The sequence below is a fragment of the Dicentrarchus labrax genome, unplaced genomic scaffold, assembly GCF_905237075.1.
Source record: "Dicentrarchus labrax unplaced genomic scaffold, dlabrax2021, whole genome shotgun sequence".
NCBI classification, from domain to species: Eukaryota; Metazoa; Chordata; class Actinopteri; family Moronidae; genus Dicentrarchus; species Dicentrarchus labrax.
In genome coordinates, this window is record NW_026136719.1 from 5,042,961 (window position 1) to 5,060,208 (window position 17,248).

The following is a 17,248-nucleotide window of genomic DNA, read 5'->3' on the forward strand; positions in this document are numbered from 1 at the left end:
AAGAAAATAGAAACGTCAACACTGTTCCTAGGTTATTATAGTTAACTAAAACCAAACTAAAAACTAAAACTGGGTGTGAAAAAACATGTTAGGTAATGGAAATAAAAATAAAAATAAATGTCTTTTTCTTGTTATTTGGTCCAGTTTTTGTCGACACAAGCATGAGGAGGCATTGGTGCATATATTTATTGAGACTAGGATGTCTACATGGCTGGAACATTTTAAACAACAAATACTAAAGTGAAACGAGCCAACTCCTTTTGGAAACTAATTGAAACTGAATTGGAAACAAAATCAAAATAAAAACGAATAAAAAATACAAAACTATAATAACTATGCACTTCTCATTTTGCACCCATTTATGATCCAGAACCGAGTGTCATTAATACAAACCTTGAGCTGTTCGAGCAGATCTGACTCCTCCACCATCAACGTCCAGAGATGCTGGAGGTCAGGAAGACATTTTGATTCAGTCACAATGAGTGTAGTAGCTTACGTTGAATTTCTTATTTAGTTGAGAGAAGACAATAATGCGAGTAGTAAATGAGCTCACCTCTGCCACTGTGCTCCTGATGCGATCAATCAAATTTTCAAAATCCACCAGGCTGAACAGAGGTTGCTGTTTGAGTCTGTGCAGGTCTGCAGCAAACAGGTCCTCCTGGTGCTTCAGGATGGAGCCTGAAAACAACAATAATGGGTTTTATTCTCTTAGAGATATGAAGACAACAATCAGAGAATGCCAGTACACAGCTTAAATCATAGCAGGATAGACTACCAGCTCTGGATGGGCTGTGGTTGTGATTTTCAAACATCTGGACAGATTCTCCAACAAAGAGGATCTTCTCAGCCACTCTGATGGGAATGTAAGAGGGAAGCATCTCGGTTCGCAGGGAGAACTGCTGCAGGGACGGAGCCAACATGTTCTCCTCCTCGATGAGCCTCTGCACCACAACACAGACATAATCAAGACTCAAACATACACACTGGCCTCTTGTTGTTGGGTGGGGCCTGTTTGTCTGACTGTAGTTCTCACCAGGTCCTGGAGTTCTCTGAGCTGTTTCCCGCTCAAACCTCCTAACCCCAGGTCCTCCTCATCCTCCTCCTGGTTGGCCGCAGCTCCTCCTGCACTGGGCCCCTGCTTCACGAAGAACTCCTCACTTTGGTCCAGCAGCAGTCCGTGCAGCATCCAAGCTGCTAGCTGCTTGTACATCACGCCGTGGCACACAGCAAGAATCCTGCAGAATGCACACACACACAGACACACACACACACACACACAGACACACACACATATTTTTTATAGCAAATCATAAGAAAAGATGACATTTTCTAAAACATAGGAATCAGTCATCACTATATTTAAGAGTTGCCCAGTGGGTGACTGTTGGAACAGTGGAAAGAATAACATATAAAGATATCAAACAAAATAAAGATTTTGGTGAGTTTTATTTTGTTTTTTTTACAGTTTAAGGTTCTTTATGATTATCAAGTAAAATGACTGGTTTTGTCAATGGAGTCTGGTCGGCCGTAGCGACCACTGCTTTGGTCTGAGATGCTGGTGCTCTAGTGCAACATCTAGTAATTATTGTACATATAACCTTTAAAGAATCTGCAGTGAAAGAGAGACACATCTATACCTCACGGCAACTCTACTAAAACAGAGTTTCTTGCAGGTTTCATCAGGCTAAGCGTAAGACTTACTGACTGAATTACAACAAAAAAACTGTAAATTATTATTTAAAATCCATTATCAAAACATGTATTTAAACAGGGTTACTCTGTGTTTCTATATTACGCATCACAACAGCACTGCAATACTGCTATATGGAGTACATATTCCACCCCACCAGTGTAAACACAGCGGTGAAACTTGGATTAAGGTCTTTCCCAAAGAGAGCTGACTTACTTCTCTAAGGCCATGCGTACAGGAGGAAGCCCCCCACAACTGTGCTTGTACACCGTCTCCAGGATCTGACAGCCATGGATCTAAAGCAGCACACAACAACACAACATGTACACAGCCGTCAGTTCAGTTCCTCTGGATTAGTAGATCTAGTCTTTGAGTCATTATCTTCAAGGAGCTCCCACAGTGCAAACTCAGCTTTTATCCCATCATCAGCTGACACACCGTGGCATGTCATGCTTTCTGCTTATGAAGAAATTTGAGTTTTCTCTTAATTCTTTAAGAAAGGACTTTGGTGTCTTGATCCACATACATGTTGGTGTCGGGTGATATGGTGTTAAAGGAGTGGGAGCATGCAACAAGGGCTCTGGTTGACACTTCAGTATTGCAGTTACATACACTGATGACATCTTTCCCTCAACTTATTCTTTATTTATTGGGGCTTTCTCATGAAATGTTCTTTTTCAACTGAACAATTTCTCTCTTTCTATTCATGTGCAGCATGGGCATCACTGTCCTCCACCCTGAATTTACATTTCCTGGTGAACTACTCCATAAACAATCCTTACCTTCTGTGATTTAATCGTCTCTACCACCACCATCACAGAAGGAAACAGCAACTGGAACTTAAAGAAAAAGAACAGTGTTAGACAAACAGATATGTTTAACTCTATAAAGACTTTCCACTGTGAGTGTCTTTGGTATATTTTCACCAGAAGTTTCATTAACGCTTTACCTGATCGAGCTTATAATTCACATGAGATATTGTCAGATGTGGATCTCCAAGGAACTGAAACGTACACACACAAGTTAAATGAGCATCCTGTCACACCCTTCACCATTTATTGTTGTTGGCAGCGTCATCATTTTACCTCTTGTTCGAGGTCCAGCAGGGCCTGTCTGTACGGCTGCAGAATAGAGTCCAGACCTGTGCAGAAGGCCCGCAAGTAAATTCCATGAAGTCCCGTCTGGCTGGGCTGGTTCGTGTGATGTTCCTAAAGAACAAATTATTGAAATAAATGCATACATTTTTATAATTGGGAGACCCTGTCTTAGGGAAAGGTAGGGTAGTCTTTAACAAACTGAACATCTGTACAACTTGTAGCCAAATATAAACAGTAAAAAAAACAGCTTTTTTTTATTACATTGACCGAACAGTTAGAAATCCTATTGTCATTTTACAACAGAAATGTTTACAGGCTAAAATCTAAAATGTTGTTATATGACATCTTCTCTCACTTGTTGGTGCACATGGCCGGTGTGTTGTTCTATGAACTCTGTAAAGCGGATGTAATCGGAGCCCAGTTTAGACAGCCGGTTGAGGACACTGGTCTCACTGGGGTGAAGGAAGGGCAGGTCCTGGGACACCTGCAGATGAAACAAAGCGGTTCATGTTCAAAAAGAAACACTGTGTGCCTCTGATATACACAAAGGTTACTGTGGCTGATGTCAGTATTATGCACATTAATTATTACTAAATATGCATAAAATCAATAACTGTACCTCGCTGTGAATCAACAAATCAACAGTTCTGTTTCCTGCAAAGGAAAATCTTCTATTTTGTAAGGTTGTAAGCAACCCTTGAATGTTGTTTTGGTGGTGTCTGGTGGAAGAGGTTATAAAAATGTTCCTTTAATAGTTGTCTATGTTATAACTATTATTATCTGTACTTGTGAGGCTGTTAGGTGAGCTACACTGCTTATATCTGAACTACATTGTTTACATGTGTGAATGGACTGAAGCCTGACTCATATAATATCATATATGTTGTATAGAACTTAATTCTTGAATGCAACAATCACATTTATATCCCTGGTTAATCTAAATGAGATAATAAGAAATACACATACTTCTGAGAGTGCAGTGGAGCCTGGGGCTGCTATTATGTGCATAATAAATGTGTAACTATACGGTCAACAGAGACAATAACATCATTTTAACGCCTGTAAACAAAAATAAACAGATAAAAACAGCGTGGTTTCAGTTTCACCTGCAGCCCTGTCCGTTTGTTCCATGTGAAGATGGTCCCCGGGTATCCACTCAACGCCAGCAACAGCTCGTGAATCATATTAATTAACTTTTAATTGATTAAAAGTGATAATAACGCGAGGAGGAGCTCCGCGGTCATCAACAACAACAACAACAAACAAACCGCCGCCCGGGGTGTCGCAGGCTGCTGACGCTCCGACGCACAGCATCACGGGACATTTGACTGGCGGTTGCTAGCCAGCAGTTAGCTTAAGCTGCGTTCCGTCGTTTTCTTTTATCATTTAACGGATTTTAAAATGTCACAAAAGTAAAAGTGGGGGGTTTCTGTAGTGTTAATAAACGATAATAAACCAAACCCCCTCGTTGCTTAATAACTTAAACGAGCTCCCGCGAAGGTACGTAAACAAAACAAGAAAAGAGAAAAAAGCAAGCGGAAGTTATTAGCACGGTAACCTGTAGCTGGCGAGGTGCATTCTGGGAAATGTAGTCCCTTCCGCGGGAAAAAAAAAAAAAAAAAAAAAACAACACTCGGCCATGTAGCTAGCTAGCAACACCTTACAACAGAGAGACAGGTAGACAGAGAGACAGACAGGTAGAGAGAGAGACAGGCAGGCAGACAGACAGGTAGAGAGAGCTTATGTCGTAGTTAGCGGTTGGTGTTAGAGCGGTTGTTCGGAGGGACTCTGGCGGTGTTTCGGAGCTCGATGGCGGGATGTAACTGATCAGCGGACCGGGAGAGGCACCGGGACTCGGCCGGTCGTTTAACTGAACTTAACGTTAGTTGTTAAAAGTCGGTTTTTGAGGGAACAGTAACTGGTTAGCTTCACGAGGCTACCACCAGGCGAGTTAGCGACAGAAACACGAGTTGTAGTCTTTATTTGGGTTTCTGTTAGCCTGGGTTCAGATAGCTGCACGGAGGAAATGATCGAGTGTGCCTTCAGTGCTTCTCACACGTACAGTGTTTGTGCTGTTTGCAGGGATGGCGGGGGAGAGGAGCGGAGAGGACATAGTTTCAGAATACCTGGGCCAGAACCCGCAGCTGGCCCACTGGGTCGAGAGTCTGAGGGGCTACTGTGAGACCAACAAACAGTGGGTTGCTCGGAGAGAGTTCATCCTGAGGAACATGGAGGCGTTCCCCACAGTGGATCCAGGAGTCCCCAGCAGCAGCCTGGACAGACTGCTCTCCCTGTCCATGGTGTGGGCCAATCACGTTTTCCTGGGCTGCAGGTGAGACCCACTGACACAGCAGAATCACGAATCCACACCAGAGCAAAGGTCAGTGCGTGCAGATGATGAAGTCCCTCTGCTCTCTGTGTCCCTCAGCTACCCACAGGCCGTAATGGACAAGATCAAGGAGATGGGTGAGGGGGTAGTTGTCGAAGATGCACCGGTTCACAGAACCACGATAGGCGGACTGGCCAAAGCAAAGCGGAGTGCCACAGCTGGTAATACAGCTCACTTACTGTGTTCTCTCCACAGCTGGTGTGTGTGTGTGTGTGTGTGTGTGTGTGTGTGTGATGTGGAGGAAATCAGTTCAGGTGGACACAAGATGACAATCTGACACACAGTGTTATTATTTTATCACTTTACCTCGTTGGGAGATTCACTGGATACTAGAGGAAAATGACAGCGGTGGATTTGTATTGGATTGCACTATGTTAAAACTTATATTTTGTTTCTCCTGTTACATTTGGGTAGACAAAATATTAGAAACACTTTTTAATGCCGTCCACCTACGAGGTCTCCAAATGACAAGAGGATCTCTTTTGTCTCAACAAAATCTAAAATGGAGATATTGTTGATGTTATTGTTTGTTATATATATAAATATAAGTCTATTTGTAGAGCGTACAATGAGTAACAACATACAGTACATGGTAATAACATTATTGATAGCTGTATTTTGTAATGTTTAAACGTTTGTCCTGTGACAAGTTTACCTGTTGAATCGATTTTTTTACATTGAATGTACATTTTAATTTAATTTAATTCCTCAGAGTAAAAACATGCTGTTTTGCCGCTTTAATTCAAAATCGGGCCTTCATAAGCAATGTGAGTACTTTCAAGCTATGAATAAGTTAGACTCAGTCTCTGTAGCTTGTTATGGACCACCGACATGTTCCAGTGTTATTTTCTATTACAGCAGGGTTTCAGTGTAATTCCCTACACGCAGATTCTTCTTTTCTTTTTTCTTTACACACCCACACCTGAGACTCTGTTTCCTCATTAAATGCTGTTTCTCTGTGCACTCATCACTGTCCTGCCTGTTGTGTCATCACTTGCAGAGAGCGATGCTGACAGCTGTGCGAAAAGAGCCAAATGTGGGCCTAATGAGCTCGACGGTCGACCTGCTGGGAGGACGGCTGCGTGGCCCGGGGGTCAGAAATCAGGACCTCCTCCACAGGCTCCAGCAGAGCACCAGCCCTTCTTCAACCGCCTCTACAAGGCGGTGGCTTGGAAGCTGGTGTCGGCGGGGGGCTTCGGTCCCAACCTGGACCATTTTGAAATACTTCGTAGCTGCGTGGAGTCGTGTAAAGAGACCCTGGCCTGTGTGTTCGTGCCACTGAAGGACATTGCAGGCCTCCCCGCAGGACGCACACAGAAGGAAGGCCACGTGTGTGAGATCCGCTGTCAGAGCGTATACATGGGGACAGGCTACGGCCGCGACGAGGGCGCCGCCAAAGCCATGGCTTCCAAAGAGGCCCTAAAAGTCTTTCAGGGGCGAAAAGTGACAGTAAAGATCTGCAGACGGAGGTTCAAAGGGAGAGACGTGGAGGATTTGGTGTTGTTGGACGAACAGCCTCGGAGTCAGGGCTTCCCTCCTGCGCTCAGCTACCCATTTCAGGATGAGCAGCTGGAAGATGGTTCTTCATAGAGCCGGCGGTTTGTGACACCCCCCCCAATGGACAAGTGACATTTACTTGATAGAGCTACTGAAGACATTCACGACCACGTCGGGCCAAACTGTTATTCAGTTGAACATCATAACTAGACTTTGGAATCATTGAGTAACTTTAACTATATCACGATACGATTCCCACAATGCTTTGGTGTCATAAAACAGGGTGACTCATTGTTAGACAGACAGATATCTGGGATTCATCACAGAGACAACAACAATTCATCTTATGCTGTATTGACTCCATTTTCAACTGCTTTCAGTTTTACAGAGTTTTATAGACAGCCGGTGTAACGAGGTGTGTGGAGTCGGAGCATGTGCCATCATTTAAAAATCAAACAGTCATAAACTCCAACAAGGCGAAACAGTTAAAATTCCACTTTTACTATTAATGTGATTATTCGTCCCAGCAAAATGAAAAAACTGTGTTAACCTCATAACTCATATTAGGAGTAGTTTGTATATATTTTCCCTTTTTGTTCATTCCTGATTCTGGTGATTCCCCTCGTGCACTCACGCCTACAGTTTGCTTTATTTTGTCCAAACCATAGTTGATAACCTTACTTTGGGTTATTGGTTTGTTTAGATTCACACTGCTCATCACAGTGGGAACAAAAGTCACATGAACAAACCAGTAACATGTTACTTTTTGATTTCCTGTCACTCAGCAGGGTGCAATCACAACTAATACAGTCACTGTAACAAGGTCTGAATAAGACGTATAAATCCAGACTTTATTTTGATATTTCAGTTTTTTTTCAACCACAAGTGACTTTCGGATGTCAGATATCAACATTTGTGTTTCTACTTGTACCCGTTAATATTTGCATTTTATGATCCGCTCTTCAGTTGTCCTAGAACAGGACTGGACCTCGCTGAAGATGTTTGGCAGCACCGATGTTTAATTCTCATTTTTCTTACTTATCCAGAAAAATGTAACTTGACTAGTAAATGTTCTAAAGTTCACATAAACGGCTCCGAACATTGTTCGTATGATGATGGGGATCTAAGGTGTTTAACAAGAGCTTCTTAAAACTGGAAAGAGTTCAGCTGTAATCTGCTAAACAATGACTACACACTGAGTTTCAAATTAAAGTAATGCTGCAGAGAATTGACTGAGTTGTGGAGGTTGATGTGTACTTTACAATTTTTGACTTTCGTGTTCTTCTCAAACACTTGGCCAACTACCGTACCAGTACTGTACACAGAAAGGCTACTGCTTTTATTTTATTTCATTATTTAATCTCACTGAATAAATAACAACCACTGAGACCCACACTATGTTGAAAGTGTTGGGGTGTCATAATTAATAAAATTCCTTTGAACACAGTTTGATACGGTGTGTACAGTTGTGATGTGTGTGGGGGTAAAGTGCTGCTGTGATGTGTGATTTCTGTTTCTTTTTTCCAGTCTGGGTTGAGGGTGAACAGGGTTGCATTGAAGTGTGAGTATCCACACTGTTCCGTGTTACTGTACGTTTACACCAGTGGTCCTGTTTCTATATATTTTTAAAATAAACATAATTTAACCGAGTAAAGTTTATTTGCTTTTCTACGTGCCGGGGAAAAAAAAAACCACCCAGCATCTCCATAACAGCGTGGTGCTTCTGTGTGTTGGAGCCTTTTGAAAACAGACCTAATAATAGTTTCTACGACTAACTTAATGATCTCATTTCACATGGGGACATTCAGACACCTACTGAAAAGATATCTGGAATGTGAATCCATACATTGATCTATGTCACACACTGCATCTCATTAGTGGTAATTGGCCAGTTCAGACTGATCGGGATGACTCAGTTCCTCATTAGAGATGGTTAAATAGATGCTAGCGGTGCAGATCCAGTAATTATAAACTCAGCGATTTGATTGACATTCATGCTCGACCTCCCACGACAGTTGAAACTGAGCTATTGTTCATGTCAGTGGGATGCCCTCGGCCACGTCAACGCAGTTGACCGGGTTATATTCACATGACTGCACAGTGATATTTTTCCACTTCATCAGACAATGTGAACTCCAGTGATCTCTATCACTGATATGATCTCTGATGTAGTCGATGCTCAAAATAAGCTGCCCCATGAGCTGAGGTGCCGGGGGGACATCGCGGTGTGTTCAAGTGCTCGTGCTTATTTCAACGTCCTTTATAAACATGACATTTGGGAATTGTACAATTGTACCGCTACGCAGTGGGGAGAAGAGTAAAAGTACCAATACCACAGTGTAAAAATGCTCCCCAGCCTCTATTCAAAATTAATTTAAAATAATAAAAACATATTATCAAAATATACTTAAAGTACCAACAGTAAAAGTACATCCGCTGATTTCAGGATATATCATTGGATTATAATTATGTGTTTATCACTGATGATACAGCTGGTGAAGGTGGTTTAGTAATTATTATTACTTTACATACTATCACTTAACCTAAAATAATAAATCATAATTTATTAGTTGATTTATTTTTTGTTTTGATAATCCAAATATGCAAAGTAACTAAAGCTGTCAAATCGATGTGATGGAGTAAGATGTACAACAAAGTAGAATAAAAGGGAAATATTTAAGTAGAGTACCCCAGTACCTACACTTTTTCTGTAGTTAGGCTCGGGTGTTGCCACTAGAGGGCAGCAGTGCTTATAGGTGATTTTCAACTTTAGAAATGGACTGCCTGTGTGTGTGTGTGTGTGTGTGTGTGAGAGAGAGAGAGAGAGAGAGAGAGAGAAGAGACACTGTAAATGTGTCTGTTGGAACATTGGCTGTAAACACTGTAAACACATCTGAAGGGTCACTGCATCGTCCTCAGTGATTACTTTAACTTTAACCTTCCAGTCTGAGTCTGACACCGTGACACAATAAGAACTATTTTGTAAGTTCCAACAGAGAACCACACAAAAGCATAAAAGTACAACAACGCAAATATGTTGTATCACACCGTGAAACAAATATTTAAAGAGTGATATGACACAAAATGTGAAAGGTATCACAATCAGTCCCAAAGAACTACACAACCAGCCACGTACTGCAACTACTGTAACTATAATAACACACTTCCTGGATTTATACAGTATGCATGTTAACCACTGGGCCAGACTCACTTCTATTTAAACATCAGTGTCATGAGCAGTGATAGAAACAGTCACCATATTACACAGCGCTTGTATTTGTATATGTATGAATGTATGTACTGACACCCAGCAGGTAGAGCTCTGTGTGCATGTGTTCACATATTAGTGTTCAGATGTTATAAATCAGCTTCACTGCCTTAAGCATTGTCTGGCGCTGACGTATTGAGCGGTTTACACCCAACAATGCCATTCTCTGAGAGCAATCTCTATTTCAGACTGTATCATTTGTCACCTGCTCTGTATCTCCATCCATCACACTCTCAACCATCCTCTGCCTCTTTCAGTTTCTCAGTGTCTCCGTCACCATCCGTCATTCTTTACGTCTCTGTCAAATTATCACACACAAACAAACATTTCTCCCGATGGGCTATTGCTGCAGGTTTGAACTGTCTCAGTGTGTGAAAGAAGCCCTTATCCACACACGCAATCTCTATCGGGATTGGAAGGTAATTCCCCGAGGAATCAATAACAAATCCTCGCTGTCTGGAGAAAGTATTGCTGTTCAGGAACTAAGATAAACAGTCTTGTTGTCAGCCTGACCACCATGAATGTTTCTGATTGTACAATGGGTTTTTTATAATGTTTCATTTGTGATAAAGTGATGGGATTACATCTCAAAATATCTACAGTGTGTGCATTCCATCCCTCTGATAAAACATACAAAAATCACCAACATTGGAGTCAATAACTCTTCGGTCACTTAAATTAGTAAAAATGTATCATTGATTTCCCCCTATATGGGGTGGCTGTGTGAATCTGCAGCAACGGTGACCATGAAAAAAAGCATCTGGGCAGAACTTGTTTTGGTGGAACACACAGTTGCACGAGGGAAGCCCTGAAATGGCTAATTTCATGCAAAAGAAAAGGTAACAGCTATACGCTTGTTTCCTTTGGTATTGTTTGCAACCATGTTAGGGTAGCTTGCCATTTTCAGGGTGTGGGTTGCTGGCTCGGAGGTTGCAGACAGTGGACGGGGAGGAAAAATGCTGCGTTAAATATGGCAGGCTTATATCAACATTCGGTGAGTCAGTGGTGAGTGAATGTTTGACCTGCTGGTGGAGCTAGAAGAAAAGTCACCAACAGTTAGTTCATCCTCTGGGGACCATGAGTGTTTGTACAGAATTTCATAGCAATCCACGATAGCTGTTGAGATATTTCAGTCTGGACTGAAGTGGGAGAACAATCGACTGGTGGGCCGACATTGCCATCCATGGAGACGCTGCACTAGTGGCTAAAACACCTTAAATCAACTCCAACATGCTCAAAACTAGTTTGACCAAAAATTCAAACAAAGGGAACATCCTCTGTGAAGCATGAATGTACGTAATCTCATCACACAGTTGTATGATGCCATAATGATTTGACATAATTTCTGACATAATATGTAAATATGCAATAATGTTTGCTGAAGATATTGTGTTTTTTGTTCCTACAGATGCTGTTTACATGTTTTATAAATTAAAAAAACACCAAAATATTATGTTATTTTTCAAAGGGGGCCGAAACCTTTTGCATACAACTGTAGCTACCAGGCTGTTACATTAAGCAATATCCTCCTTTGGTGTAATGGCAAAGGAAAAGCCACAGGGTCACTAAAAACCAATATGATTCCTCCTTTGGGGACCATTTGGCAATATGGCCATTACACGTAGTTATCTTATGTATGAAGCTGATTACATGGCAAAAGGGCGGCACTAGAGGACAGTTCAAGTAATGGACAGAAATCCCTTGACAAGCATGAACGAGTTCTGCAAATGTGACTGAATTCTGCCCATATAATTAAGGAGCAGACAGAGGTCAAGAGGAGAGGTCAAAGGGTCGAATGACTATTCTGAAATTTCCATGAGAGCTCTTATGTACAAAGCTGACAGTTAAAACCACAAAGAAGATCACAGTGTCCAGAATTTAAGGGCTTCATCTTCTGTGGGGCATGAATGTGTTCAGTAAAATGTATGTCAATCTGTTGATGAGATGTTAATGTGTCTTGTGTAGAAGGGCACCAAAATTACATCTGGGGGCCAAGAAGGTCCAGTATTTGGTGACCAAATGTTGAACCAGTGGGAATCACCATCCTAGCAGGACAAAAATCTTTTCTCTTTTGTTTAAATGAGTAAAACTATTAATTATGAAGAAAAATTATACAATTGTGGTTCACAATTTTATATACGACGGCTTGAGATAATATTAGGTTCTGTAATAAGTAATTTCCTATGAGTGATCTTAGAGAGAAGCCTGTGTGATATAGAGTTTCTGTCCTTCATGTCTTAAACCCTGAGAGTCTCCGGCTTAATCTGTCAGTGAAATATTAACGATAATAACAGCTTTTCCAGGAAATAACAGGACAAACACGTAAAACCCTGTGGTCAGTTTGATCCACAGCACAATCTACAGTCTGCCTTTAGGTCCGTGTTGACGTCCCAAATGGTTACACACACACATCCCAAGTGTATACATACACACACACACACACAGCTGAGCAAAGATAGAATAAGTCAACATTTTGTCCTTCTGCATTATTAATAACTACTGACAGGTAGCAGAGACGAAGGGTGGCTACGAGTTAATGTGGAATATGATGCTGCTGCCCAGGATGATATAGGTTATAATTTCAATCAGCAAATGATTCGTGATGCTGATGAAATGTTTTTATTACTTGAATACAACTGATTAACTTAATTCCAGTTTCACTTGTGAAGGGGTTATAGAGTCAGTGCCCATGTGCCACAAATGATTTTAGTCTATGACAAGAAGTAAACAGCTCAATGAAATGTGAGGACAGAGTTTGGAAGTGATGGAAGAAGTATTCAGATCCTTTACTTAAACGAACTACAAGCTGTTTTTAACTGGTTATGCAACAGTTGGAATTTAATACTGATGCCTCTGTATGTCCTATATAAACAAATAAGACCATCAGCAAGAAGACTGGCAATTTCTAGTTATTCACAGGGTCAGATTCGGTCGGATTCCCCTTGAAATCAATGAAATAAAGCAGTAGAAACACTACCGCTACTGTGTTGTCCACGGGGGCCACTGAAATCAACACAAAAAGGGATTAAATGAATAAAAGTACAACAATATAAAAAAACTCAATTAGTAAAAGTCCCTTCTTCAAAATTGCAATTACTTGAGTAAAAATAAAAAACAGCCCCTTTCAGAATGTTATATTATTATATATTATTGGATTATGATTGATGCATTAATGTGAAAGCAGCCGTTTAATGTTGTTGTTGATCAAAGTGGAGCTAATTAAACTCCTTTATACACTAATTTAAAATAATAATTTATAAACTGATCATATGTTATGTCTTAATCTGCTGAGTAACTGCAGCTATCACATAAATGAGTACAGAGGAGCAGAAACTGGAAATACCCTAATGAAGTACAACACCTAAATAAAAGCACTTATATTTACTTTCCACCACTTATATACAGTAATATACACATACTGTATATCATATATACTGTTAGCGACAATAATTCATGTTTATTTCTTCAAATGTTGGTCTATTATAATAAAATGTTTTGTCATTGCTTTCATTTTGAGCAGAAATACCCCATTAATTCACCCAGCATAGAGTGTGTGCCACCCTGTGTTGTCTGAAAAGATGCACGTCATCATCATACGGTTCACTGTGAAGGTGACGCATTTAAGTTTAAACTGACAAACACACCTCAGGTATGTTTTAAGATATTTAATATCATTTCCAGCCTAAAAATATCTTATTATTTGAGCATTTAATTCATTCATTGGACAGCTGGCAGTAGAGATATGATAGAAAATAAGGGGAGAAAGAGATGAGGAATGAAATGCCGAAAAGAAAAGGTCCCCATCATGAAGCGGGGACAATGTGTTTCATGGTCGGCATTGCACCTTAAACCTGAGGCCACCAGGGCACTCCAGATCATACACTCAGTCTGTTTGCAAGGTGGAGGCTTGAGTTTCTTCATCACGCTCGTGTTCATTACATATTGAACCACGACTGACATAATCATGCTTGTGCGTATATCTTTTAGATTTAAGATAGCTCTTAGATGAACTCTTCAGCAGATGAATATGAAAAACTTTCTTTTTGGTCAAACTCTGCAGAGTGAAGCTCAAACATCCGAGTTAAGTAACAAGAAGCAGAACACATGTAAGGAGTTTTAATTAAAGCTTAAATATGCGGTTACCTGTATGTGTGCCATGAATCAAAATATAGATTGTTTTTGTCTTCAGTACTGGGTCAGCCCAAATCTGAAATCATATTTCATGCACATGAAGCTGCTGTATTGGCAGTGAATGGGGGGTGGGGGGGGCTCAGTGCTGGCACGGTGACAGCCTCTCTCTGGTACTTCATAAGCACTTCCTCTGCAGCTGGATTAGGTTGCATTTTAAAGCCCCCCCACTGCTCCCCGCCCCCTCCAACACGCCTGTTGTTGTCAATGGAGCCGCCTGGCAGCCTCCCGGGAGCTGTGACGTCACAGGCCGCGGTCACATCCACGTCATTGCTCAATTAATTGAGACCGAGCTCCTTAATCTTCATATTTAAAACACATGAGGACATGTAAGCGTTATGTAAGTCCAGCCTTAGTGAGCTGGCCTGTGTGTGTGTGTGTGTGTGTGTGTGGTGGAGCCTGCAGCCGTTTGTAAAGAATAAGCAGCCACTGCTTTACAAAACAACATGATCCACAGTTTATTATTACTCTATTAGTCATACACAAACATTCATCTGAAACAAAATAGTTCAAGTTCAAAAGACAGGTTTTGGATTTGCCCAGATGAAGAATCACTATTATATTGCTGTTAAGACTTTACAGCGTGTGTGTGGTCCTCGGGTGAGTTTATTGTGCATTATGGGTTATTTCTTAGCTCCTATTACATCACTACAATGATCCTGGGGGTTTCCTACAGACATGAAGTGGTTTCTGAATATTTACAGTAACTTTATGGTTCATTCTCATTTCCTGTACATCACTATAACATCCTATCCTTACAGAGACTTATAGTTTTTCTGTGATATATAATATACTTTTAAAATATATACTTATCATAGAACTACTACAGTTCTTTTCCTCAAGGGTTGGGCAGTCACCGCACCTGCTCCTCAGCTGTATCATAAAAAATATGACAGTAATTACAAAGGAATCGAGTGACAGTTTCGTTTTTCTCCCCATCTCAAAGCTACATTCAGATCCCGACGAGGCTCATAAGCACTTCAACAGGAAAAAGTTGCAGAAAGCTCCCCGGGGACAGTCGCACATCTTCCCGATCCGAGCGCCTTTCCTCACGGCGCACTGCTCCCCGACATCACACTGAGGGAGAACAACAGCAGAGCTTTGAGTCACTTCTGCACTGCTGCGACACGCATCAGTGCAGCAGCAACCAATGCAACAGCAATCAATACAACAGCAACCAATGCAACAGCAATCAATACAACAGCAACCAATGCAACAGCAATCAATACAACAGCAATCAATACAACAGCAATCAATACAACAGCAATCAATAGAAGTAGAGTTTATGGACAATACCGTTGGGACTTGGCCAAATTTCTTTTCCCATAAAGGCAGTCGTTTAGCCTGCAGCTTTTCAAGAACTTCTTGGAGAGCTCCAAGCTGTCAGGAAACATTAAAAAATAACAGAGTGAATGAATGAATGAATGAATGAGTCTGTTATTTTTAGTAACAGGCATACAAATAGGAAATAATGTCATACGAGTAGAAAATTAACGAGAATACAAAGGATTATAGAAATAAATTAACGTTTGTAATGCTTTATAATGTGTAATATCGTTATTTATAACAGTTGCATAGTTTGTTTAAAAGGAGACAAACTGCTGAGATAAATTGTCAGATATGTAATAAATGCACAGGATAAAGTTATACAGGGGTACATCTTAAATGAATGCATTTCTGAATTGAGTTCGGTTTATTTTAAATTTGGTCACAGACTGAACTGGACTTTTAATTCAACTCAGCATAACTAAAATGTAAAAGTAACAGATAAAAATAACAGTTTGATTGGATGAAATAATAAAACGCATTATTTTATTTTTTTTGGTTTTGCGAAAATAATTAAAGTTGTAAGATTTTCTCTTTTTTTTTTAACGCAGCCGCGCAGGAGAAGTGAAGATGTAAAGCTTACCAGCTGCTTCTCGCTGGTCAGGTTCGGACCTTTTGGATAGAAGTCCCGCAAGGCTCTGGGGCTCAGCTCCTCTTCGGACTCGGTGTCCAACACTTCGGCTCCGGCGACGCTGGAGAGCAGCAGCAGTGCGCAGAGGAGCGCCCCGCTGAGCAGCTTGGAGCTCTGCATGGTCCCAGTTCTCGGCATCATGTGGCCCTTTCCCCGTCTCAAATAGTCGCTCCCCCGCGCCAAACACCTTTTTATCTGACTCCTGCCATCTGCTCGCTCCACCTTATCCTTTGATTTTTTCTTTTTGTCATGCGTAACAGCTGCCTTGGGTGAGTCATCCCGTAAAAGTTGCTGGGCAAAATATGCTTCAAAAAGTCAACAACAACAACAACAGCAGCCCTGCAGGGGGTCGTCACTGAGAGAGTAATAGATTACTCGTTACTTGGATGGAGATTGGAGGGTTTACAACAGATGAGGTCATTTCTGTGAAGCTTGATAAGCATTAAGACAATTAGCTGATTTCATTTTGTAACTGTTGTCATTATAAGATCATCATTTTCAGTCCTAACGAGCGCTTGATTGCAAATCTTTGTTGGATTGCAGCCTCAAGGAATCAGTTTAACCTTAAATAACATCAATGATGTGCTTCAGTCACCCAGAGAGTCTGAGAACATTGCTTTATTTGGTATTCTATGTAGATCAGCAGTAACTTGCAATATATTACCTTCCCATTATTACCTCAGAATGGCATTTGCAGCCTCTCCTGCATGTAAACTTGGTGACTCAGTCAGTTCTTTCTGCTGTAAATGATCAAGAAAACCAAACAGCACTGGCTTGTTATTCTTTCTTCAGTAAATTCAAAGCAGCAATGGACCTCCCACATTCATGAAAGTCAGGTTTTTTAACTTTGAAAGTTGTTTTAACTTTCAGAATTCATATTTTATCTGATGCACAGGGACCCAGTAGATCAATTATTTACCGGCTGTAATCAAGTTATTATTAAGAGGGAAATGTTCTCATTAGTAACAAACACTAGTAAGCAAAGTCACAGTTTTACAAATTTTTAAACAAATAGGCAAAAACAGCTCATTATACAGTGTTGTTTCAGTTAGAATGTGCATATACTAATGTTACATAATATAAAGCATTATGCTGAATTAAAAAAAAAATCTAATTGTGTCTGTCTAATAAAACTCTAAGAACATCATAATTAACCTGCAAA

At 40.8% G+C, this 17,248-nt stretch overlaps 3 protein-coding genes across 5 annotated transcripts in view; 1 reads left to right on the forward strand and 2 right to left on the reverse strand.

Annotated features, from left to right (window-relative positions):
* tubgcp4 (tubulin, gamma complex associated protein 4) overlaps nucleotides 1-4,112 on the reverse strand; it is an 8,443-nt gene extending 4,331 nt beyond the window's left edge. The window contains exons 1-10 of the mRNA XM_051378679.1: nucleotides 3,894-4,112; nucleotides 3,143-3,271; nucleotides 2,776-2,898; nucleotides 2,640-2,693; nucleotides 2,473-2,529; nucleotides 1,907-1,986; nucleotides 1,034-1,235; nucleotides 776-941; nucleotides 554-678; nucleotides 394-444 (exon numbers count right to left, since the gene is read on the reverse strand). Of these exons, the coding sequence (XP_051234639.1) occupies nucleotides 394-444; nucleotides 554-678; nucleotides 776-941; nucleotides 1,034-1,235; nucleotides 1,907-1,986; nucleotides 2,473-2,529; nucleotides 2,640-2,693; nucleotides 2,776-2,898; nucleotides 3,143-3,271; nucleotides 3,894-3,971 (1,065 nt within the window). The 5' untranslated portion in view covers nucleotides 3,972-4,112. The remainder of the gene's footprint in view (nucleotides 1-393; nucleotides 445-553; nucleotides 679-775; nucleotides 942-1,033; nucleotides 1,236-1,906; nucleotides 1,987-2,472; nucleotides 2,530-2,639; nucleotides 2,694-2,775; nucleotides 2,899-3,142; nucleotides 3,272-3,893) is intronic.
* Nucleotides 4,113-4,130: 18 nt separating this feature from the next.
* On the forward strand, nucleotides 4,131-8,327 carry cdkn2aip (CDKN2A interacting protein). Of its 3 annotated transcripts, none has more exons than XM_051378683.1 (4): nucleotides 4,131-4,287; nucleotides 4,870-5,119; nucleotides 5,216-5,337; nucleotides 6,177-8,327. In XM_051378683.1, the coding sequence occupies exons 2-4, from the start codon at nucleotides 4,872-4,874 to the stop codon at nucleotides 6,764-6,766; spliced, it is 960 nt and encodes a 319-aa protein (XP_051234643.1). In that variant the 5' UTR covers nucleotides 4,131-4,287; nucleotides 4,870-4,871; the 3' UTR covers nucleotides 6,767-8,327. The 3 variants fall into 3 exon arrangements, with proteins under 3 accessions (XP_051234643.1, XP_051234641.1, XP_051234642.1); XM_051378681.1 differs by lacking the exon at nucleotides 4,131-4,287 and adding an exon at nucleotides 4,347-4,733; XM_051378682.1 differs by lacking the exon at nucleotides 4,131-4,287 and adding an exon at nucleotides 4,347-4,668.
* A 6,235-nt stretch (nucleotides 8,328-14,562) lies between these two features.
* cart3 (cocaine- and amphetamine-regulated transcript 3) lies at nucleotides 14,563-16,300 on the reverse strand. The gene is made up of 3 exons (XM_051379217.1): nucleotides 16,039-16,300; nucleotides 15,426-15,509; nucleotides 14,563-15,206 (listed from the first exon to the last, which is right to left on the reverse strand). Exons 1-3 carry the CDS (start codon nucleotides 16,225-16,227, stop codon nucleotides 15,099-15,101), a joined length of 381 nt encoding a protein of 126 aa, XP_051235177.1. The 5' UTR covers nucleotides 16,228-16,300; the 3' UTR covers nucleotides 14,563-15,098.
* Between the last annotated feature and the right edge of the window lie 948 nt (nucleotides 16,301-17,248).